This window comes from Melospiza melodia, chromosome 25, assembly GCF_035770615.1.
Source record: "Melospiza melodia melodia isolate bMelMel2 chromosome 25, bMelMel2.pri, whole genome shotgun sequence".
Taxonomy (NCBI): Eukaryota; Metazoa; Chordata; class Aves; order Passeriformes; family Passerellidae; genus Melospiza; species Melospiza melodia.
Genome location: NC_086218.1, coordinates 2539757 through 2564347, shown reverse-complemented (window position 1 = coordinate 2564347; position 24591 = coordinate 2539757). Strand labels below are relative to the sequence as shown.

The following is a 24591-nucleotide window of genomic DNA, read 5'->3' as shown; positions in this document are numbered from 1 at the left end:
CAAGTAGAGTTTGAGAACCTTTCAATTGGAAAATTTTAGAAAAATTGAGAGCTGCAATTTCAGAATTTGGTTGAAAATCCCAAATTTCACAGTCACTTCTGTGGTATATTTTTCCATCTAACACAATAATTCCAGCTGATGTGCATACCCTAATGAGACTTAGAATGCCACCCCATCAGCAGGTGATATTTCATAAAAGCTGGGAGGAAAAGTGTGCTCCAGAAGCAGCAAGACCTAGAGTTCAGGGTGATCCTCTGTATGGTTTAACAGCACAACAGTTATACTTGGCAAAGGGCCCTGGACTACTGCCACTGCCCAGGCTAGGAGCATTGATCAAATCTTACAGATGAGCCAACAACTAGCATATAATGCTATCCTTGCTCTTCCAGATAAGTTACACACTATGTCTTTTACACAGATTTGTCAAAGAAAGAATGAAGACTCTGATAAAATTTTAGACAAATTGCATGAAGCTATCTATAATCATTCTCATTTAAATTCAGACACAAAGATACAATTGTATGGACTTTGGGATCATTACTCCGTTCCAAATAGCTTTCCATTCAGTCACAAGAGCCTTCCATCTCTTCCAAAATTGCCTGCTGAAACTCTTCTGCTCCCTTGCAAATCAGTTCACTACTCCAGCATAACCCTTGAAGCATGGACAGGTGACTCTTCAACTAATTCTAGTAGAAAAGAAGGGTATTTGTTGCAGCACTGGACACATGTGAACTAGTTTCCAAAGACATGTTCAAGGAGTTGCAGACTCCTGCTCTCTATTTTTACAGAAATGTTTTACATTAGGTTCCTAAGGATGCCTAATACATAATTATTATCTGCCTGCTTCGCATTTTTATCAGCTGAATATCTATTACAGCTGCACAACTGTACTGCCTCAACTGGGTTGGTGGGTTTTTGAAATGAGGGAGTGGTTGTATGGGAGGAAGAAAGCCATCTTCCTCATGGTGAACTCTTCTCCCATGGCCAATTGGCAAGACCTTTGGACCTGCTACTCATGGTCCAAGCCTCTCCTAACTGTTCAATTATTCTTAAGGCAAGGTATTTCTATGGTCTCTGCTTCTTCACAATTGCTTCCTCTATCCCTGTCACTCCTAGCTTTATGCTCCTAATATATTTGGTACTCTTTAACTAAGGTACATTATTTCTGCTAGCTGTATTACTAACTAAACTTCTTACCTCATTTTAAAATCTTAACTAAAATATGCAATCTTCTGCTATTCCAATTCTATTCCCAGCTGGCCCCTCGACTTATCTGCAGTTATCCTAATTAGATTTTCAGCTAACCTCTTGAATCACCTCAGGCACATCCCTGACTGCCTCTCTCCCAGGAGCTAAGAGCTGCATTGCACAGGGCTTGCTGTGTGCCAGAGAGCACAAAGCAGGCTGGCCTGGTGGGCCTGAATATTTCTGCCAAACACTCTGCATCTCACACCTTTGCTCTGGCTCAGTGCAGATCTGCAGGATTGCAGGCGCTTCCTCCCAGAGCTGCGTGAGGCGCTGGCTCCTGCAGATGGGCCCTGCCAAGCTGTTCCTGCTTCACGCTGGCCTCGCTTCCCCTGGTGCAAGTGCCGGGCCTGAAGGAGCTGCCCTGTGCTCCAGCCTGCCGAGCAGCCCGGCTCCCCTGCCCCAGTGCCCTGAGTGCTGCACACACTGCTGGCCTTTGCCAGGAGTTGCAGGGCAGCCAGCAGAAGAGGAGGAATCCTCAGCCAGCCCAGCGGCCCGTGGCTGCCCTTGGCCTTTCCCTGCTCCTGGGCCCACTCCAGACGGCCAATGCCTCCAGGCCGGGCTCTGCCCAGCACGGCTGCGCTTCCCCTCGGCAGCAGCCAGCTGCCACCTGGGCTCTGAGAGCGGAGGATTCGCCCGCTCCCAGCAAGAGGCACCCAGGGCCCGGCTGCTGCCTCTTGCAGCTCCAAGGGCCTCCTTCCAGCCTGCCTCTGCCGGGGCTCAGGCTGCTCCGGCCTCTGCCAGGGCTCTGCTGGGGCTCCAGCCCGGCCAAGGCCGGGCCTGCTCTCACCTCACAGGCGCTGACAGCTTTGTGCCACAGGAGACCTTCCCGAGCACCCTCTCTGATCTTTCTGCTTTCTCACTTGAGCAAGGCTCTCCTCCAGCCAAAGAGATTATTGCATTTAGGGATACAAATCCAAGAGGCAGGAACCCCAATGCTCTCCAGTCACAGCTGAAGGCCTGAATTTGCACAGGATGTTTGGGCTGCCTCATTCTTCTTTTGGTTTTGCCTTCAGATGCCATTGCCCTTTCTGCCTCAACTAGAAGTGTCACAGATGTACCAAAATAGGACAGTGTACTGGCCAAGGGCAGTGTGCTGTGGACATGATGAATGAAGAGTCTTCCCAACTTTGAAAGCAAAGTTGGGAAAAAACAACAATCACTTGTTTTAAAATTTAAAAAGTTTAATAGCAATAAAATGGTTATTAAGATAGTAATAAAAGTTAGAGTAATAAGAATTTGGACAATCAGAGTTAGAACAGTAAAGGACAATAAAAACAAAGACATACAGACAGTCCTGGTGCCTCCTGGGCAATTATGCCCCGAGAACACACAGGCTAACAAAGGATTAGCCCTTAAAAGCAATAGCCTGTTGCATACTCATATATCTCATACATGATCCATAAATTCTTTTCAAACAAAGGGTGTTAACTGGTTATTGTCAAGTTCTCCCTGTTGACCCTGTTGGCTCCTCAAAGTCAGGAAGCAGGTGGAAGAAAGTTGGTCTTTTCCAATAAGGACGCAAGAACTCTTCTCTTGGGGCTTTAGGCGTCCTGTTGCTGTTATCTCTGGGCAAAGAATTTCCTCATTATCCCATCCCTTTCTTGAGCTAGTTAAAAAAGTATCTTACATTGCATAATTTCTATTTTACATAATGTTATAACCTAAAACTATATTTACCACTGAAATAATTACCAATATAGCTGGACAGGACGTGCATGAGCTTGTCTGGCCTTTGCTGCTGACCAAATAGCGGCAACTGTGGAATTTTACCCCAGAGACACTTTTGGCTAGCTGGATGCTGCAGCTGGGGGCTTGGAGGCAAGTCCAGGCACGCAGGAGCACAGGTTTACCTTTGGTGGAGAAGCTTTAAGGCGAGGTGAAGGAAAGGAGTCGGTTCTGATGGAGGGTTTCGATCCAGAGCTTTATTCCTGGCCCACAGGCCTCTGGATCCAGCACCAGCTCCAGGAGAACTCCCAACCACGTGGTTTGCTCGCCCTTTTACCCGGGGCAGAGTTGCAGGGAAGGAACACGAGGGACCACCGACCAGGTACGGGGCGGGGAAGTGTCAAGGGACAGAGGACACCTGGATGGCCCAATGTCCTTCCAGGAGGGGAGGGCATCTTTTGAATTCTGCCAATCACTCAACGTCCTTCTGGAATGCCAGCATTGACAGACAGCGCTCAGCAGGGTTCAGGGTGTGGAAAGAAGGGATGATTGACACACCTGGCCAGGAATTATCAGGGAGGAACCTGGGGTACCTGAGGCAAACCATGACATCACACCGCAACATACCACACTACTTAAAACAATACAGTACTACTAACTAAGACAACATAACACATATAGTATATTAATTTTTATATATATATAATCATTTTAATACCTGTGAAGTGCCTATCCTGTAATATGTACTTTTCACAACACCAAAGAAGCCATTTGCACCTTTAAGAGACAACTGACAAGGCAGAAGGAAATGCTCAGCTTGTTCACAGGGTGAGAAAGAAAGGATTCTTCCAGATGAGTTAGTTTCAGAAACTTTATTTATTTACAATCCTACTCTATAATCCTCTAGGGTGGTATTTACAGGAAAATGGACAGGCACTAAATGAACCAGCCTAACCTTCTGGAGCTAACTAAACTAACTAGCCTTCTAGGACTAGGCCAGGTTTTTAATAAAGCTGCATTCAATATTGTATATAAAAAGGTCATGTTGCGAGCAGAAAGAAGAAGCAGAAGAGTTGCTGACAGACAAAGGTGTAGCAACCCAAATAAAATGACCCTTACAGCATCTACCAATTAGATTAAGAAAAAGATGCATGCTTGCCTCAGGACAAAATACAGCTACCAGTCAAGAGATGTGTGGACAAAGTGCAGCAACCAAACAAACAATGCGTGACTATAGAAACGTATAGGATAGGAAGTAATTATAAACTGTGTTTAGAAGCACAATAAATGGCTTCTCCTTGATTCACATGGGATTGTGCAGAGTCTTTTGCCTTTTCTCCACATAATCCTACTCTAAATCCCACTCTACAGTCCTACTCTACAATCCTACTCTAAGATGGCTATGGAGAAAATGGTCCTGATATGATTATAACACGGTTTGTTTCTCCATCTTCCTCTTCACTGAGATGATGAGCGTTGCCAGGGTGGATGCAGCCTCGGCTGATGTTACAAATGGATGCTGTTCACAAAAACAGACAAAAAACAAACAAAAAAATTTACAAAAACAAAAACAACAAAAAAGAAAACAAACAAAACCCAAAAAACCAAAAACAGTACAAAACCAAACAAAACAAATAAACCAAAAAAAACCCCAAACAACAAAAAGACAAAGAACAGTGAACCATTACTTTCCAAGCTCAGTGCTTGACAGGCTCAATTGGGATTGCTCTGGGTCCTAAAAAGACCCAGAAAGAGAAGCAGTGGGTCCATCTGCTACCCAGCAGTCATGTGCAGGACCCGGCCATCACAGGCAAACCTGGCCCAGAATCCCACTCATCCATTTATTCAGGTTTCTTTATCTTGTTGGGATTTTTGCCCTGCCAGTGCTCTAGAAATGGTGCTTTCTGTCCCTGGGTTTTCTTCCTTTCAGGAAACTCCAAAGCCTCTCATTAGTCCCTCTCTTTGAAAGACAGGCACTGTGCTGATTCCCACAGGGACAGAAAGCAGTGTCTACCTTTCCATGCCCTGCCCCTCAGGGACAGAAAGCAGTGTCTACCTTTCCATCCCCTGTGCTGGATGGCACCTTCCTTCCCAGCAGGGCCAGCCCAGTGGCCCTGGGCCCTGCAGTTCCCTCTCTGCCACACAGCCTGGCAGTAACCCTGGTACAGTTCCCGTCTGCTTGAGCATGCCAGGCAGCAGATGGTGCTGGGACAAGTCCCTCCCAGCTGTCCCTGTTTGCGTGGCAGAAACCTCTAAGGGTGGGCTGGGGGGTACAAACCAGGGCCCCTCAGAGGCTCAGAGTGAGCCTCCCACAGCCCCTCCTGCCCACAGCCAAATCTCTGACCCCTAGGCTGGGACTGGCTTCCTTGGGTTCCTCCACCACCATTTCATGTCTCTGTACCCCGCATTGCTCTACTTCAATTCTTTTGCCATTAGATAAAACTGAACACTCCACCAAATCACAAAAGAGGGCAAAGAAACCGTCAGAGGACAGAGCACCTCTCCTCTCAGGAAATGCAGAGGGAGCTGGAGTTATTCAGTTTTGTGAAGAACAGGCCCCAGGGAGACTTTCTTGCCACTTTCAAAGACTTCAGAGTGGCTTTGAAGAAAGTGGGGATCATCTTTTTTAACAGGGCCAGTTACAATAGGATGTGGGTGAATATTTTTTAACACAAATAGGATCTAATCAGAACTTGTTTACTCGGAGCATGGTGTGACCCTGGCACGGGTTGCCCCAAGAGCTTGTAGGTGCGCCAACCCTGCAACCATTCCGGCTCCAGTGGGAAAGGGCTCTGAGCAACCTGATCTCTTTAAAGATGTCCCTGCTCGTTGCAGGACACTTGCACCAGAGGACCTTTACAGGACCCTGCCAGCCCAGCCCATTCTAGCATTCCTCAGTCTTTTCATTTGAAGAGCACCAAGAGTGGATGTGAGGAGGAAGGGGGCTCATCTGCTGCCTTGGACTTGAGTGGAGGAGGAGCCCATCCCTCAGAGCCTGTTTAACCTGCAGCCCCTTCACATTTTACCTGCAGGAGCTCCTTAGCAGACCAGCGCCGCGCCTCGTCTCTCTGCAGGCAGCAGCTCAGGAAGTCACGCAGGCAAGATGAAAATAGGTTGGGCTGCTGCAGCTTTTGTCTTCCTCCTGTGGCTATCAGGAGTTGAGGCTGGGGAAAAAGGAGACACCAGGCTCCACCTGCTTCTTTCCCATCTGTCACTGCTCTCCCAGATCCCATTGATTAAGCTCCACTCTGCAGTGGCAGTTTCTGCCCTGGCAGAGACCCAGAGATGACTTTCCTTTACCAACCGAAAAACCCAAACCCCGATGCAGCCACAGCCTCTCCAACATCCCACAGATCTTGCCTCGGCAGCTGATTTCACTGACTGACCTAGTTAGTGGGATCTACATCAGCACAAGCACATTTCCTTCCCTGACGATTCATATCAGCTTGAGAGGCTTTTTGGAAGAAGGACTTTGCTATACTAACTCTACTGTATCCAAGGGTTAGTACATGGAAAGTATTTCTGCAGTGGTTCTTGTCCCTTAAGCACAGCTGCCATAAAACAAAACGATACAAGCTTTTTGCTTTGTTCTTGAAAACAATGGGAATTGGAGGGAAAGAAAGGAAATCCACCAGGTATTCTTCAGGTAAGGAAACAAACATTTGGAATCTCATCTTCAACACAGACACATTAAGATGCCTGCACAAATGTACTGGAATGAAAATGCCTCCTTGGACACGCAGGAGCCACCTGCAGCTCTGTCTCTCAGCAGTCTGAAAATTTCTGCTTTCCTTACATGGAAAAGTAAAACTTTTCATGGTCAAATCAGAAGGAGAGGTTCCATCCCTACAGTCACCCTCTACTCATTTGGCTACTCAAGTCAATGCATGAATGGTAGGCCCATCCCAGAAAGTGCCAGGAATAAATGGGAGGTTTTGGCAGGCTCTCCACATCACCAGGCTCTGGCTTGGTGACGGGCAGAGTGTGGCTTGGGCCAGGAGAGAAACACGGTCACTGAGTGTTTCAGCAGCACTTCACAAGAAGCAGAACAGACTCTGTGGCTTTTACACCCTCATGCCCATGTTTCAGGCATGTTTCCCAGTGAGAAGAAACTGCACAGGGGGTTAAGTTCCTCTCTAAAAACCAGTGCCTTAGCAACTTTCTTGTGTTTGGCCTTCTTTTCTTCATTTCTGCAAATGTAACACCAGTTCTGAGAGGCTTGCCTTGTGGTTTGAGGGGCATCTTCACAGACAGACAAGTGGGAACAACTTGAAACCCGGAGCAAATGTTGCCTGGGAAGAGCTGGGGAGTGTTTGCCTGTGGTGAGGCTTGAGCTGTCTGGCAATCCCTTTCCATGATGTACAGAAACATCCAGCTGCTCCCCAGAACTCATTTCCTTCTGAGTACGCAGGCCTCTGGAAACACCTGACAGTTCCAGCCTTTCTCCTGCTCAAGAGCATCTAACCTAAGCTGAGCTCCAGTTTCTTCAGCAAGACCAAGGATGCTCACTTCCATGCAGCTAACAGTGTCCATGGAGCTCAGCAGGTCTTTCTGATACTCCTCAGGCCATGGAATTACAGCGTAGATTGGCAAGACATCGGCTGATCCTTATCCAGTGTGGTTCATGTGGAACCAAGCTCTAACACGCTGACAAGTCACAGGGAAAGAGCTCATTCTGGTTTTGCAAGATGGTATTTAGAAACATAAGACACTGACTGGGAACTATTCAAACCTCAACTTGCAGAATCCATCTCAAATAGACAAAAATAACAATGGCAAGAGGCCTTGGAGTCTCCATAAAAATGCCCACCACTGTCATGATATCTCTGTACTCATGGCATTGAAATAGATGGTGACCAAAGAGACTTTGCTATTAGCCGCTTTAACCCAAAGGAGAATTTCAAAGCCAGAAATGGCAATGAACTCCCCTTGTGTACAAATAATTTATGCGGCTTTCTGTCCTTTTCCCACATCACCAGAGGTGACAAAGAGGGTTTTATCCTGACTCTCAGCTGAGCTCAGCCACTGGCCATGGTGGGGAGCTGAAGCCCTCCCTGTCATTAGAACTGTGCAGGCCAGGGATGGCCCTAATCCTGTGGTAAAGAAACACAGCAACCGTGTCAACTACCCACGCTGGATCCCAGCCCAGGTACCTGCCTGCAAGCTCATCAACTTGTTAAAGTACCCAGAAACAGCCAAGGCTTTGGCAAACAATTCTAACTGCAGTCGGAGAATAACACATCCTAAACTTATCCAGGCCACCCACACACATGAACTGAACAATGTACAGATGACTTGAAAGCCTGAAAGTTTTGAAGACCCACAGGATTTGGAAAAGATGCTACAGAATGGAAGAGAAGAGCTGTGTTTAAAAAATGAAAAAGCAAGCAGAACTGCTTGGGCATTGCTTTGGTAGGAGGGTTTTTTCTCCTTTTCTTTTTTGCTTACTTTTCTTTTTCCTTTTTTTCTTAAGATTTCTATAAAATTGAAACTGGGAAGGTCTAACCTCTATTTCTCAGGATGTTTATCACATGTCTGCCCGCTCCACTGAAAAATTCTTGTCCTTCAGAAACAGAGTTCCAACATTGTTCAAAAAACAAGTGAGAATTGTCAGGCACGGCTGGGGACCAAAATGGCAGGTTTCTGAACTGGTTAGGTTTCTGAACTGGCACTTCCCTTTCTGATACAACCAAAGCTACAGCAGATGCTGATGTGTTGAAGGGGCATTTTTAGAAGGAGACCTTGGTGGAAGTGGTGCCAGCAGATGGCAATGGGATTTTGTCCAATGGCACACAGAACATGGGACAGGTGAGAAAGACAGTGGGATCAGTGAGTATTTGCACCTTACCAAGACAGGCGTTGCATTCCAGGAAGGAACTTCTTGTTCCACCATTTCGATGCCCACGATTCCCAAAGACCATATGTCCACTTTGGGGCCACATGGTTGACCTGTCACCACTTCAGGCGCCAGCCACCCAGCAGCGCCGGCCACGGAGCTCCGTCTGCCCTGCTCAGGGCTGAGCTGAGCAAAGAGGCCAAAGTTAGCTGTGGAGAAAACAACAAACCGTGAAAGCCAGCACCAATTAGGAAACCAAGCAACAGAATTCCCCACTCTCAGGCTAAGGATGTGCTGTTGAATCTCCTGGAGAACTGTCCACGCTCGATTTCCTCGGGACTTCAGCCAAGGGAGTATGGAATTGGCCACTTCCAAAAAATCCCAGGGTTCTTAACACTGCTCACAGCAGTGGACTTTATTCCCCTGAAGCTTTAGACTGTAGCTCCCTCTGTCTGGAAGGGACACACACAGAGCAAGGCCACTCTTGACTCCTTTTGGTTCCTTATACCTCTATGCACATTGCAACTGTGCCCTCCGCTCGCAGCAGGGATCCCTGCACTGCCACCAGCAGCATTTTTGGGGAGCTGGCAGTCACTCCAAGCAGCCCCACACCCACATTCCTGGAACGCTGCACCTGACCAAGAATATACTGACCCAGCTTGACAGAACCATCGGTTCTGAGAAGGATGTTGCTGCTCTTCACATCTTGGTGGATAACATGGTTTGAATGAAGAAAATCCAGTCCTTGCAGGCACTGAGCGAGAAAACAGAAAGAGGAGGGCAAAAATGAGTGATGTGATTTCATCACACAAGTAAGGAAGCAAAGAATCAAAAAGATTCCCTCTCCAGGGGAATGGGGAGTAATGGCAGAACAGTAATGGCCACTGAGAGGAAGAGCTTGCTGCTCCAACACTTGCAGAGCAGGACCTTCCTAGGAAAGGCACGTCAGCTTTTGAATGAGCAGCAGCACCTGCTGTTGTAGGGTGCCCCCTGCCATCCAGCCAGGATGACTCCTGCTGCAGTGGACATGCTTTTGCCATGCAGAGGACAAAGGAGGGGTTTTGAAAGGAGAAATCCCTCCCTTTATTGTGAAGTGGATCACTTTTGGGTGGGAGGCTGCATGACAAAGGTTTTCTTGCTGGCCTCAGCACAGGCTTGGAAGTATCACACCAGTCACTTTCTGGAAGCAAAGAGTATTTTGGCTGCACTACTATCCTTTTTAGCTGAGGACTGTGAGAAATGAGTCTTTTTTCTTTGCTGATCATTTCAAATCCTGCCACCAGCACCTTTGCTTTTACAAGCAAGGAATGCAGTGAAGACAGACTCCAGGCAAACATTTAGAGAGGCAAGGTGGAGAACAGCAAATACAAATACAAATACAAGAGACAGAGTGAGAATACAACAGCAGGAGATAAGAGTACTGGCCCTGAGTACAGGGAGTGCAGGGGCACTGGCAGGCCTTTCACTTGAGATGCTTTTACTTGCCCATAGCATACCAGCAACACAGAAACAAAGCTCGGCACATGAAACCTCTATTGTTCTGATCCCGTTTCCCAGACAATGCTGCCCAAGCCCTTGGAAACACAGGTGGGATTGCTGACCTCCCGACTGATGGTCGCCATCTCATCTTCCGACAGGTAGGTCTGGCTGATGACATTGCTCAGAGTGCCCCCATCCATGTACTCCAAAACAAGGAAGACTTCCTCACCCACAAGGTAGCTGAAAGGAGGAAACAAGGCCGTAGAGATGAATGTAAATGGCTAGGTTGCTGTTTGGAAAAGACAGGTTGATTCATCTTTTCAGGTCCCTTTGAGACAAAGACAAAATAAAGGAATAGACATTCCATCTTGGCTGTGCATTGTTTGCCATCTGTGCAGTCTCAAGGAGAAAGGCACAGCTGTGAAAAAGGAGATGTCTTAGATGGGCAGCAAGCAAAATGTGCAGTTTAGTAACAGCCCAGATAAAAAACCTGTCACACATGGTGTTTCTGGAAAAAAGCACCTAGTCTTCCTGGCATGCATAGCAAGGGAAAACAGTGGCAACAATCCAAGGGAAATCCTTGTTAGTTTACCTGGACATAGGAAGGCACTAGGAAAAAATCAAGCTCCAAAACAAAGTGGTGGCTGTGAATAGAGAGATCATTGATTTTGTAAGACACGAGGCTCATCCAGGTTTTTGAACAATTTTCAAATACCATATGCCAGCCAAAACTCATGCAGACAAAATGCAATCTCTTCCCATCCACTGGAGATGAAAAGAGCAATAATAATTAGCCAATAATTACAGCTCTATTTTCTGCCAGTGACCAAAGTGGGATTTTACCTTGCATGTTTGCAATATGTGAACAAACATTCATGGGACAAAAGCACAACTCACCTGTCTAAACAGTTGACCAGGTTGGCATTCCAGTTCACCTTCATGACCATGAGTTCATTGACTTTTAGTTTGTTCTTCCTCAGTCCTTGAAGCTGTATTTTCTTGATGGCCACCTAAAACGACATTGAAAATCAGTAACTTGAGAGGTTGGTGGCACAAGACCACAAGGCACGTGGAGCGAGTGATTTTGCAATGACACAGCTGAGCTGTGCCAAACTGCCTTGTGATTAGGCACTGCAGTAATCAGGAACTGACATTCCAACAGCCCATTTCTCTGCTCCCTTGGGAGCCAGTTACAGGACACGTGGGGCCACTGACATTTTGCCTTGACCACTTGGTAACAGCGGTGTCTCAGTTATCACCCACAAACATCTGACCGCACTCTCTGCTGCTTTGTTTGGGATTCAGAAGAAGTAATCCATGCCTTAATGCTCTGTGGATACATCTTGTGATATGGGCAGGGCTTAGGGCTTTCAGGGACGCCTTGCAGATCTCTCCCTACGTGCAGTTCCCAAGTGCAGCACTGCAGGTGGCTAAGGAACTACCAGTAACTTTCAGATGGATTTGCTGGCAGCCAGAAATGAGAATTCAGGACTCTGAAGCTGTAGCCCCAAAGAGCAGTGAGGTGCTCGAAGGCACCGCCTTTGTTTTAGCAATGGAGAGCGAGTGAGCGCGTCCTTCTCTGAAAGGAACCGCTGCCCTCCGCGCCTTCCTTCTGGCAGCCGAGGAGGACAAAGTCCCAAATGTGTTCTGTGGGCTGGCACCAGTCTGTGCTTCTTGTGCCTTTTCAGCACAGCTCTGGCCAAAGCTCCAGCCACAGCTCACACCAGAGGGGAAAGCCCTCGAGTGCAGCAGCGTCTGCAGGGGCTGTTGACATTTACCTCTCCTCCTGTGGCAGTGTCGAGTGCTTTACAAACATCTCCAAAAGTCCTAGTAACAAAACAGAAGCAGAGAAAGGAGAAGCCATTTAGATCTTGCAGTGAAAGTCAGCCCACACAGGAGATCTGTGCTGTAAATGCTGCAGACCTGCAGGACACTGGAAGCATGGAGATGTCTTTGACAGTGCCTTCTGAGCACACTTAGAAATTCTGATCAGCACTGACAATCTAAGCCCAGTGCCTGAACACATTTGCAGCTTGTCTGACTTTACACTTGATACCTATTCCGCCAGCAAAACACCTGATGCATAATTTTGTAAAATTAACATTGCTTGGACTCACCCACTGCCAATATTTTCCAGTTCAATGTATTTTAGAATAGGATTTTCCATCTTCACCATTGTCCCTGAGGGAAACAAAATGCAAGATGTTCACTTTAAAGCAGAGATCCCATATTCTAGGAGATACAAAAGGGAGCCCCACTGTCTGGGGCTCTGAGCCCTCCTTTTGTGGACAGCTGGCTAACAACAACAGGAACAGGAACTGGAACAACAAGAGAAGAACAGCAGGCCCACAGCACAAGTGGCTGGCACAGAGACTGATTTCCAGCATCCTTTGAAGGGAAAGACCTCTACACAGCAGGCACACAGGGAAGCACAGGGAGATACATTCAGAGGAGACTGAGACCAGAAGAGAATACCTACCTGGGCAAGTAAGTTTGTCATCTAGAAACATTAAGGAGAGCTGGAACTAACAGTGCCTTTGTTTTCTTGGGAATAAACACTGTGCGATTTATAAAAGGTTTCCTACTTGCTAAGATTAAATGCACCTGGACATCTAGAATCAATTCCTCTGAACAGATGCCAAGTTCAGAACAGGAGGAATATTGCCAAGTGTTCCCATCTTTTCCACCTTGCAGCGGTTTGCCAGAAGAATGCCTCTGCGTTTGTAAACCAGAGCAGCTCATGCTAGAACCAATCCCCATGGGGCTTTCAGCATCAGGACCCTCACCCTTTATGAGCAGGCTGAGCCCAAAGACGCCCTTGCCCGTGCCCCGCGGGAAGAATCGCGCTGCTTCTCTTCACCCTGACAGCACGGATCAGTCGCTCCCATTGCACTCGCCCTCTCTGCACTGCACACGTCCCCATCTTCCCAACTCGGCACGGCGGGCATGGGCACAGAGGACAGCAGTGCTCCTCAGGCGTCCCTGTGACACAGAGAGCTGCCCAGAGGAGATGCTGACCCTCTTGTGAGTCCAAGCCGTGCGAGGCAGAAGCTGGTCCAGAGCAGGGGCTGCGGCCTCAGGCAGCTCCGTACTGCAGCAGCTGGGCAGCAGCGGAACCCTCCCAGCTAAGGAAGGCTCCAGCCTCTGCATTCCCACAGCCCTCAGGGGCAGGGCAGCGACCACAACAAGGCTGGCAAAGCCCAAGCATGAGCACTGACAGGCACTGATGGGAAGAAGCCAGAGTGAGCCTGAGCCCCGGACAAGCTGTTGCCCCCATTCAGGACACAACAGGATGGGCTTTGAGATCAGCCACACCGAGGCGCAGATCAGTGCCCTTTTTGTCCCAACAGGTGATGGTAGACACAGAATCCACTGGGCTCTCTTCTCAACCCTACCAGATCTTATCTGAGAGCACAGCACTGGCAGCTGTTAAGGGCAAGAAGCATATTCATTCGGTTGTGCTGCAGAATCACAAAGGGCTTGATGTGTTCTCCTAGAGACTGATCTCAGCAGGGCTTCTGCCAGTGGCTGGGACTCAAGCAGTCACAGCATTCTGCTGATCCAGGAACAATCCCTGCTTCTGCCTTCAGCAGAGAGGGAAGCCCAGGCAAACTCCAGCCAGTCTAAGCTGCCCTCAGAGGCAGCAGGAACAGCCAGAGCACTCTCTGGTTGCCTCGGAGCAATGCCTGCACTTCTGTGACACTAAACTGATCAGAACCCTTTGGTACAGCTATGCTGACACGTGCACACAACACACTGTCCCTCAGGTAAGAAAGATACCAGACGTACTCTGTTGCTCCAGGGAGTCACCCGCCATCTCCTGTTGCTGAGCAGCAGCTGGGTCCGCAGGGGGTGAACCAAGTGCTCAGGCTCCTTCTTCAGCTGGGGAGCAAAGGCTCCTTGGGACGGCACTGCTGCTTCTGCAGCAGCTTCAATGTCAGAGTCGGTGTCGATCTGAGACAAGAAATGAGTTGATGTCAGGAAGGTGTGGCAGAGATTGCCCTGAAATGCAAGAGAGATTGCCATTTGAAATGCAAGCCCTTAGGAAGCTGCTGTCAGCCACATGCAGAGCTCTTCAGCTGGATTGCTTTGGATGTCCACTTGTGAAACCAAATGATCAAAAGCAAAGGCTGGTTTTACTTGAGTTCATAGCCATTCTTGTTCTAAAGGATGACTGCAGCAATGACCGCTCCACTTCCTCCCAAAGACTCCTTTCCCCCTCCTAGCTCTGCAGATACATTTGCAGCTCCTCATTCTAATGTTCTACCTCCTGCCATGAAATTCTCTTTTTCTGCACCTTCCTCAGGACGTGCTTATCCTGCAGTATCTCTGGATGGTTCAGTTCCTGGGCCTCATGCCAGCCTCGGGGCTCTTGGTTGCCCGTCATTTGCTGGAACTCTCTGCAGACTGCCAGGTAGGATGGCGACACTTCCACCTCAAGTCAAAAAGAACAAAGCAGTCAGAGCCTACAGCTTGTCCCTGTCAGCCAGGAGTCATCGACTGGGAAGAAAGTAAAGAAAAGGACAGGAGCAGATTCACAAGGGATACAGACAGCTTGTAGCTCATATTCCAAATCTGTGTGAGTGACCATGTTCACCTGCAAAAACACCTCAAGAAACAAGGTCACCTTGTCACACCTGCTGGAAGCAGCCAGCAGGAGTTCATTGGGATGACTGCTGGCTAAATGGCCAGACAAGTAATGCCACTGTCCAGAGCATCAGCTGAGATCCAGCAGAGCAGGAAGTGTCCTTGAGAGCAGCTCTGACAGAGGCCTCATCAGGATGGCACTCAGAGGCATCACCCACCCCTGCTGCTCTGCACTGGAAAGGCAAGGAGGGCAGAAACCACCCCTTGGGTGACTGCAGTGCCTATTGCTATTTCACTCACTTGCTTTTCTAGAGCCTTTTGCTCCTGAAGGAGGCGATTAATTTTCTCTTTGATGATTATAATTTTTTCGTCTAGCTTCTTCTTCCTTGCCTTGGTCCTAGCCTCAATTTCCTGCAGCTCTGTCTGCATCTGTTCATCAATTCTCTGTAAAGAACAACGGAAAGGACTCACTTTCATGAGTGGAGTGGCTACCATTCCTTCATTCACCTGTTTTTGTTGATTGCCCCTCTGCATAGGGAGATTCTTCTCCTCTTGGATGTCTTCATTCCTCCTCCTCGCTGCCATGATGTCACTCTGAGCTTCAGGCAGCTCTGCTTGTGGCTCTGCCTTGATGTTCTGTAAACACAAAAGCAGAGCAAGTGACTGAGAGCTGCCATCAAGCTCAGCTTTTCCCTCTTTTAGCCTCAAAATCACATTTATACAGCCCCTTCTTTCTGCTTCCCTACCCAGCTCTGCTTCCACTGTACCATCCTGTCCTGGTGCTGATCTCTGCAGATTCCAAGGCTCTGTGCTTCCAGTGCCTGTGGGACCCCTGGCCTCCTCAGTCCCAGGAGCTCTGGTTTATGCCCCTCTCCCTGCCCTTCCCTCTGTGCCCTGGCCAGTCAGGCTCACCTGGCCATTCTCCTGTGGCTCTTCCACCTGCTGCCTGAGCTGCTCTTCCTGCTCTCGGGCTGGGAACAGCTCTCCCTGAGTCTGGCATGGCAGCTCAGATGAGGCAGTGTGCTCCTGCTCTTTCTCGAGAAGCACCTGCACAGAAAGCAAGAGAAGATGGGTTTCAGCTTCCCATACGCCCTTTGTGGGCCAAGACTCACAGACTGCTGGGCTCACACGTTCCCAAAGCACTGTGCTGCTGCTCTCCTGGGTCATTCTCTGCTCGAGGAGGGGCACAGATTCCAAAGTGACCCTGGCCCTACAATCAGGGGCCATCTGGGACTGAAGCTCCAGCAGCCTCTCAGGCAGCTGAAAGGGAAGGGGTGGCATTTCTCAAGGGTCTGGTGAGAGCCTCCCTCTGCTTCTGCCGTGTCCTGTTTGTCTTTCAGTAGTGACTGACTCCCCGCCCTGTCCTACAGCTCCATCCTGGCTCTGCAGGGGCTTCCTGGGTGAGCTCACTCCTTGTGAGAGACACTTCTGGAGTTCACCTATTCTTCAGGCCTGCACCAGCATTCCTCCTTCCTGACATCTACACTCTTGTTAGAAAAGCTGGTCATTCAGGAGATGAGGATGCATGCAAAGATCTCTGATGGAAGTCAGAGAGCCTCTATGGCCACCTCAGTATATGGAGGAGGACCAAGGTGTTTCTTCTCCCTCTTTTGTCAACTGAGAATTCTGACCAGCACTAACAGAGTTTCTCACAAGGCCCCATTAACGAATGCACTTACACAGCCCTGGGGATGCCAGCAAAGGAAACCATGTGTCATGTATGGCATGTATGAGCAAAGTCACCAGACCCCAGCTACAGCATGGGATAGTTCCACTCCCTTAGGACATGCAAAATTTTAAAGGATAAAAAGAAGGCTTCAGGGCACAAGAGGCTGGAGGAGGAAAACAGGAGGTTAAAGAACAACCATCTCTGGAGGGGGAAACATCTCTGCCTGCTCAGGATCCATCAATGGAACTTGTCTCTACTCCTCTCCTGAAGGGATGCCTTTAGGTGAGCTTTGCATCTTCCACTGCTTTGGTGCAGAGCCAGGAAGATTCAAATTGATATATAGATAGACAGATCTCATTTTTATAATCTCTCTTTACTGTGCTGTGGTATTTACATTCTTTGAACTCAGAGAGATATAATTCCCTCTCCTAGGTTTTTTTTAATGGAAGGTAGTGAGAAACTTAGAGAAGAAGAGAAAACTATTATTATCTCTACTGGCTGTTTGTTTTGTTTAGTACATGTAGAATGTGTTATAGTGATTGTTTACTGAAAGTGATTTGTTAATTGTATTTTAGTGATAGTTGTTTAGCTTGATTAGCTAATTAGATAAAAGCTGTGTCAGGACTTTCTGGAGACAGTCATGAGATTTTCTTTAGTAGCTTTTTAGTGTAGTATCCCTTTAGTATAGTTTTACTCTAGTACTAGTGTAATATAACATAGCTTAATAAAGCATTTGTTTAACCTTCTAAATCATAGAGTCAAAGCACATTATTCCCCACATGGGGGTCACCCTGAATCAATCCTGTCCTTTCTGTCACTACACACATCAGCACTCGGTAGCAGGGCCCCGATCAGCAGCCATCCTGAACTTGCTCTCCTTTTGCTTCAGTAACCCACACTCTTGGGCAATCTGGAGCGTGTGGGTCCCTATGGAATGCAGTCAGACCCAGAGCATTGCACTGGGAACTGCACTCTTTGTGCATCTGTGCTCGGGCAAGTTCTTCTCTTGGACTCGACCACACTGATGGTGCTGAAGTGGCTGGAGTCAGAAATGCAGCCCAGCCCCTCCAGCTCCTCTAATCTCTGAGCACCAGCTGGAATGCAAGGGCATTGATTTCCTACTCAGTTCCCAAACACAACACACACTGATTCCCTGGGCTGCCAAAAGACATGGGAGCCATTAACCTGAAAGTGATGTGTTTCTGCCATTGCTGGAAAAGGGCAGGAAAGATTGAGAAAAAGCTCCCTTGCTCCCTGGAGAAGGAGAAATTACCCAAGGCTTCTCCTTCTAGCAAACAAACAAATAAACAAAATATGAAAGTGTTACCTACTCCAGTGTCTAAAACACTTGGATGCAGTGAAGGGATGTCTGGCAGGGAAACAGCCCTTGTGCTGAGCATTGGCTCTATGGATCTAAGGCAGGGATCAATGGAAGTCTGCCTGAAGGTCCCTCATGAGCCTCCGTTGTCCAGGCTAAAGCTCCCTCAGCACCTCCTCCCTGGCCTTGTGCTGCACCCCTTGCCCAGCTCCCCTGTCCCTCTGTGCCCACGCTGCAGCCCCTCCATGACTTTCTGCTTCCCAGGGCCCACAGCTGCACACAGCACTCCAGCTGTGGCCGCAGCGCTGCCCAGCACAGGGCCACGCTCCCTGCCCTGCTCCTGCTGCCCCACTGCTGCTGGCACAGCCACCGTGCCCTTGGCCTTCTTGGCCCCCTGGCCCCACGCTGCCTCATCTTCAGCTGCTCACGGCCGCCAGCCCTGCGTCCTTTTGGCCCACGCCGCTCCCCAGGCACAAAGGTGCCCGTTGCACTTCAGATACTGCAGGCACCATTGCAAGGTGGCCTTCCTGTTCTATAACCACATCTTCTAAGTAGATATCATAAAGTGCGATAAGAACAGAATTGTAAGGCACTCTGACTAAATCAAAATGGTCTAATTCAACTGTACAGGAAATTGCTCTTAAGTAAATATTCCACCCTATCTGCCATCAGCAAGCAAGGTTCTCTCTGCAAAACTAGATTTGTAGTTCTTCAAAGCTCTGAGATGGAAATTTTAAAATATCCACTTATGCCTTTGTTATTCTTGTTGCAGGCATGAAAATTGATTTTCTTTCAGCCTTCCTAGCTGGCCCTCTACACTCTATTGCTACTGGCCAAGCTCTCAGCTTCCTCTACAATTCTTAAACACCAGGAACATGAAATGTTCCTTTCTCACTCACCTCAGGATCAGCACTGCTGAATACATGCTTCAGGTGACCTGTAGTGGGCAGGGAAAATGAACCAGATGGTGTGAGAAAACTGCTTGGGCTGCTGAATCCAACAGAAAAGTCAACCCAAACAGAGAAGATTTCCCATTTTGTAACATCCCTCCAGGAGACACATTTCATTCACACAGCGAGCCAGGGATCAGGACAGTATTCTTGCTTTTGCCTACACTTCAACCTGTTTAGCCAGTAAATGAATGCAAACATGACCAAGAAAATCCAAATTGTTCTTTACCGCTCAATGCTCCTGTTCTAGAAAACACATAAAACAGCTTTTTAAATCCACTCCTTCAGGTCTTTTTTTGGGGTTTTTTTGTTTGTTTTTGTTTGGTTTTTTTTTTTTTTTTGAATCAGTTGCATGCACTAATTCTCTTTAATTTGCTGGAAATGCTTGCCCAGAAATGCTTCCCCAAAATCCCCCTGAGCTGTGGCAGACACTTACTGCTTTAGAGTTTGCATTTCCTTGCAAAGAGAATCACTAGTTAAGCACTTGGTAAAGGGTCAAGTTAGAGAGTTAAATCTTTTCATGACAAAATTTAAAAAGAAATAAGCTTTCCCTGAATTCTGGGAACAACTGCAGAGATTTTAAAAGGCATTCCAAGAAGGTCTGCCAGTCTGCATTTTCAAAGGTGTCTTGCTTGTCCCAGCAAACTGAGGAAATGACAGACTCTGCTGCCACAGACTCTCCCGTGAAGGGAAGGAAGCCCTGCAGGTTCCCCTGCAAATGCTGCCCCTGTGGCTACAGATACCCCCCTTTTAGCTGAACCTCTTGGCAGGAGCTTTACCAAACCAGTGGTATCCTAATGGTCTTTCTCTTTCAAAATCAGAAACTCAGCCACCAAGAAAGAGCAGGAAGACATAGAAAAGCCAGGTTAGGATACACCCTAACCTAAGTAGAATGGAAAACTCTACTTACGTGCAAAGTGTGTAACGTAATACGTGGAAAAAGAAATGCCATACGCAGCAAAAGCTGCCCTGGCCAGATGATGAAACATTGTTATTTTTGAAAGTTAGGTAAATAGATGAAGCAATGCTCTTGTCAGTGGGCAGCTACCCACTGACAAAGGTGCCAACCAGGAAAGTTCTCCTGAAAGAGAGAGCTCTAGGGCTGCTCTGACACTCAGGCCTAATGCGCACCAAGGCAACCTTCTGATGTCACTATGACAAGGTGGCAACCATGCCCTGACATCACAAAGCAAACGCTCCGTGTTGGTCTGTGAATTTATGCACAGCAATAATCAGCCTTCCCTACAGCAAACACAAAAGAGCCTGGGAAGTTCTTCTCTGTCACAAAGCAGCACAAACTCCCCCCATGGGCCAAACCCTGTTGTTCAGGGATCCAAGAGGAACTCCAGGAGTGCCTCAAGCACCTACAGCCTGTACCCCAACTGAGCACTCAGATGGGACACAAACAAAGGAAACCAGACCAAGACAATGGCCCACAGCATTGCACATGTGAGAAATGACTCTCACTTCTAACATTTTAAAGGTTTAGTAAACCTTAACAAATGACTGAATAAGGAAAAATTGCAGCATTGGGAGTCTCTGTGACTAGCAGCCATGTGCTCATCTACAAAAAGGACGCTCCGCCTTTTATACCCATAGCCCCTCTAAAAGTTTTGTCAGTCAACTCTTTCTCTGCTGTCCATTGGTGGAGATTGCTTTCTTGCATCCCGACTGGAGGTCAGGTGTTGTTACACCCTGCCTGCTGGTCACAAGCCAGCCCTCCCCAAATGCCCTGACTACCAAGGCTGTTACAAGGGGGACGGGAAAGAGGACTATGGGAGGATATATTACAATACCATCACTACACATTTGAACATCCACATAACATTTACTTCTTAATTGTCAGAGCCAACCATTGTATTACTCGTCTAGAACACACAGAACCAGGAGAGAAGTCACTGTTGGCATCACAGCTGAAATGCTTCCTAACAAATCTCCCCACAAATTTGCACCTTTATTGGACATGCCCAGGGCTCCGGTGCGTGTACATCTCTGCCTCTCTTCCCCTTTGGCAGCAGTCGAACTGGCAGCATCTGCCCACCAGCAGCAGCTGCTCCCAGCTGGGAACGCCACTGGCGGTGCTGATTTCCAGAGGCTTCTGTGTGCCAGGGGAAGCCACGGCAGGAGCGGGTTGAACGGTGCTGGCGCTGCTGCTGCTCTGTGCCAGAGAGCCCCGGCTGGGCAGGGCACGGTGCCCACTGTGCTGCGGGCTCCTTCTCCTGCCACAGCTGGGCACACCTGGCAACAAGGCGTGACAACTTGTGGGCAAGCCAAGGCGTTTCTGGGGCTGCACTGCTCTGCACACACCCAGCACACCTGCAGCACAGAATTTTAACCCTCAGACAGGTAAACCATAGGGAAACAGGTGGAAAAGATTTCATTTCAATCATTCTTTATGCTTCAATAGGAATGACCAAAATGAAAGTTACTGAGCAGGGCCGATCCACACTGCCAGCTCAGTGTGAGAAAAGAGGCATTACTTTATTTCAGTGCTGGGTGTGTGAGGAATCACTTCCCTGAAACATGCACAGCCAGGTGTTAGTATCCGCGGAACTAAGACAGTACTTTCATTACTTTTATTCATTACTTTGCTCAAACTCACAGGCTAAACATTCTCACAAAGTATTTGACATGTTTAAATCCCTTCCCCAAAATTACTGACATCTAGAGTAGGGGTCTCTTGAGGGTCTCTGGGGGTCATATGGTGAATATCCCATTCCTCAAATTCTCCTCCCATGGTTAGGAGCCTTCTTCTCCTTGAATGCATTGCAGCTATCTCCTCAGTAGGCCCACTGTCTTTATTCTCAAGGCTAAGACATCCACTTGCACACATTAACCACTGGCGTGAGGGAAGGTACAGCTAAGCACTGCATGTTAAAGCTTAACAAATTCACAATTTGTTGCAGGTCAACACTTCCCCAGCGTCTCTCCTTCCTTCTCTGGGAATCAAACACAAGCATTTTGTGGTCACTGAGCCCAAGGCCGCCTCCAACCCTCCTGTCACCCAGCAGCCCTTCTCTCCTCACAAACAGCAGGCCCAGCAGTGCCTTCCCTCACTGGCTCAGTCACCAGCTGTGTCAGGAGTTCTCTGTCACACACTCCAGGACCATCCTGGACTGTTTGCTCTCCGCTGCACTCTGTTGCCAGCAGACATCCCCACCCTGTTCCACGCCCCTTGCAGAGCCCTGCACCTGCTGTCCATGGGCACCTGGAAGGGGAGGCACTCACGGCAGAGATGCACCAGCTGCCCTGGGCAGGAACCAAAACCCTCTGGTGGCACAGCTGCTGGCCTGGGTCTGGCACAGCTCTGCACGCCCGACTCCTCACGGGCTTTGGGCTGGAAATGCAATTGCACTTTCTGCCTCATGGAGAAACACCAGGGCTGCACAAACAACGGCCAGCAGGCCACATCCCAAAGGCACAGCAGCATGGAGCTGAGAAGGAAGAAGACCCTTCCCCAATTCCTAACCATACCAAAACCACCATAATGGGGACTTTTAATCTTCTGAATGGAGAGTTGATTCACAGGGTGACAAGGGAATCTTCCAATGGAGTTGAAGTTTGGTAGAGTTTTTTTTCTGAGTCCTACTCAGACTGTTGATTTAAAAATTTATTGTAAAATATTTTTTAAAAGGCTTTGCAGTCATATGGTTTTGTTCTAATACCAAATTGGCTAGGTGAAATGTACTGGCATTTTATTTACTTCCAAACTGATTACTCTGTAAAAGCTTTCCTGCAGAATAGCCACTAAACAAGAAATGAAAATCTGTGAACTGTTGACTTTGCAAATTTCTACTAAACTTATCAGACAATGAGGCATTTATAGGTAGAACATAGAGCAAATTAATTCTAATGGATAACTTGATTTGGATAAACCTGTTGATTTCAAATTAAAAACTGCCAGTACATACTAAGTGGGGATCTGAATACTCACTTCTATGAGCTCTGAATTATTACATAGTCATTGTCCGCCATATTAACAAAAATTACCATTCTGGCTATTTTTTTTTACTTACAGCCGGCTCTTCAACACTCTTTGTAACATCAGAAAGAGAGTTTGTAGCAATGTGAACCATGGGGTGGTGGAGCATTGCAGAGGGCGCCTATGTCAGCACTAAATGTTCACATTTACCATGGCATCACTTCTTGCCTTTAATTCCAAGCTACAGCTCATTTCCCACAGTATAGATTCACACTTGTAGTCTGTATTTGCAGCTGGTTCTTACTTCCCTGTCCAGGAAAATATCATGCTTAGATCTCAAATCAAAATAAAATGAGGAGAGAGTCAGGTTCTGGATAGGTATAGCAAGAACTAAGAGATTTTTTTGCAAATATGTTGAAATTTTAATCTGCTAGTTAAGATTTTTTAAATTTTAATCTGCAGCATGTTTGTACATGCTGCAAAACCAGCAGATTAAAGACTTGCACTCTAACTTGTAAGCTGAGCTTTGCCTGTTCTTTCTGGACTGATTTCTTGAGGCCAGACACTGAACCTAATCAGTAAGAAAATCAAAACCACAGGAGTAGTTTGGAGAGTATTGTAAATTATTCTGTCATGATGCTTTTTGCCTAAAAGTTCTGGCCATCATCCGATTGGAGTAATTAGAGGAGATCAAAGCCATCATACTGTGCCTGTGCACACAATTCCTTCCCAGGAGTAATCCATGAAGCAACACTGACAAATCCACAACAGCAGCTGTTGCCACACAGTCATGAAGCAGAGAATATGTATTTCTGCTACACTTGGACAGCTGAAGATGCCTCTGCTGAGCTAATTTTAGTGACTGCCCACCACAGATGAGACCTTGAGGTCAGTCTCCAGCAAGTCAGGGCAGTTCATATTCTGCCTAAATGAATTAAGTCTAGCAATACATAGACCATGGAGCCTTAAGAAAGCCAGCAGCTGTGGGAGATTTACTTTGTTTCCATACCTTTCTTTTTACTAATTTATTGCATTCAGTTATTTAAAGAATGGAAACTTTTGGCATACCATTGGCTGGAAGGTTGGTCAGTCTTCCATTCATGACTCCTCTGAAAGCATCACCCCAGTGCTTTTATCAGTACCTCTTCCATCATCATGGCTCACACAGCATTTCCTGCAGCACTTGCTGGAGTCAGGGAAAGGCACCAGGAGAAGGGGGAGAAAGCTGTGTGCAGAGACTCTGTCAGCTGAGGACACATTTGTTTCCTCTGATTTGACTGAATGGCTGCAGGAACCTTGCTGGCACTGCTGGCGGGGTGGCCTTTGGCAGGGCTGGGCAGAGTTTGGGGCCCAGGATCCCTCCTCTTGGTGGGACACCAGGGTGAGCAGCCCCTGTCCCAGCCAGGAGCAGAGGTTCTGTGGCTCTGCCCCGGGCACAGGGACCTGCCACTGCCATGAGCTCCTGCCGCGGCTCCTCTGGGGCAGCTCCTGCTCTGCAGCGATGATGGGCACAGCTGGGGGGGCTGCAATGGAGGGTGGCTTCCAGTGGGCTCTGCTGGTCTGCCACGCTGGAGCCAGCAGAGCTTCTGGAAGGAGTCTCCTCTTGTGAGCTGCTGGAGCTGGCACTGGCCACAGAGCCGCTGTGTTCATCCCTGACAGGACCAGAGCACAGCAGCCTCTGGGCCTCCTTGCTGCGCGATGGCAGTGAGGAGGCCATGGAGCAGAGGTTCAGTATGTGTGACTCAGTTTCCTGATAAACTGTGCTAAGAAAACCCTGCATTCCTCCTGCCAGATCTAAGACACTCCAAGAAATCTGTTGGCACATTGGGAACTCAGAATTGTTTGCATTTTGAACAATCGTCTTATGAGTGCTTTTGATTGTTTTTGTCATGTTGTGTTGATTCGGTTGATCCTCCA

The 24591-nt window shown here is 47.9% G+C and overlaps 1 protein-coding gene across 2 annotated transcripts in view; it reads right to left on the bottom strand.

The window, feature by feature from the left end:
* Positions 1–591: 591 nt before the first annotated feature.
* The window catches only part of LOC134429300 (serine/threonine-protein kinase PAK 1-like), a 73491-nt gene continuing 49491 nt past the window's right edge, over positions 592–24591 (bottom strand). Inside the window, exons 4-6 of one of the 2 annotated variants that reach the window (XM_063176431.1) lie at positions 8762–8958; positions 5940–6077; positions 592–686 (exon numbers count right to left, since the gene is read on the bottom strand). In XM_063176431.1, the coding sequence (XP_063032501.1) occupies positions 681–686; positions 5940–6077; positions 8762–8958 (341 nt within the window). In that variant the 3' untranslated portion in view covers positions 592–680. Of the gene's footprint in view, positions 687–4150; positions 4433–5939; positions 6078–8761; positions 8959–24591 lie in introns of those variants that run through there. The other variant, XM_063176430.1, reaches the window with a different exon arrangement.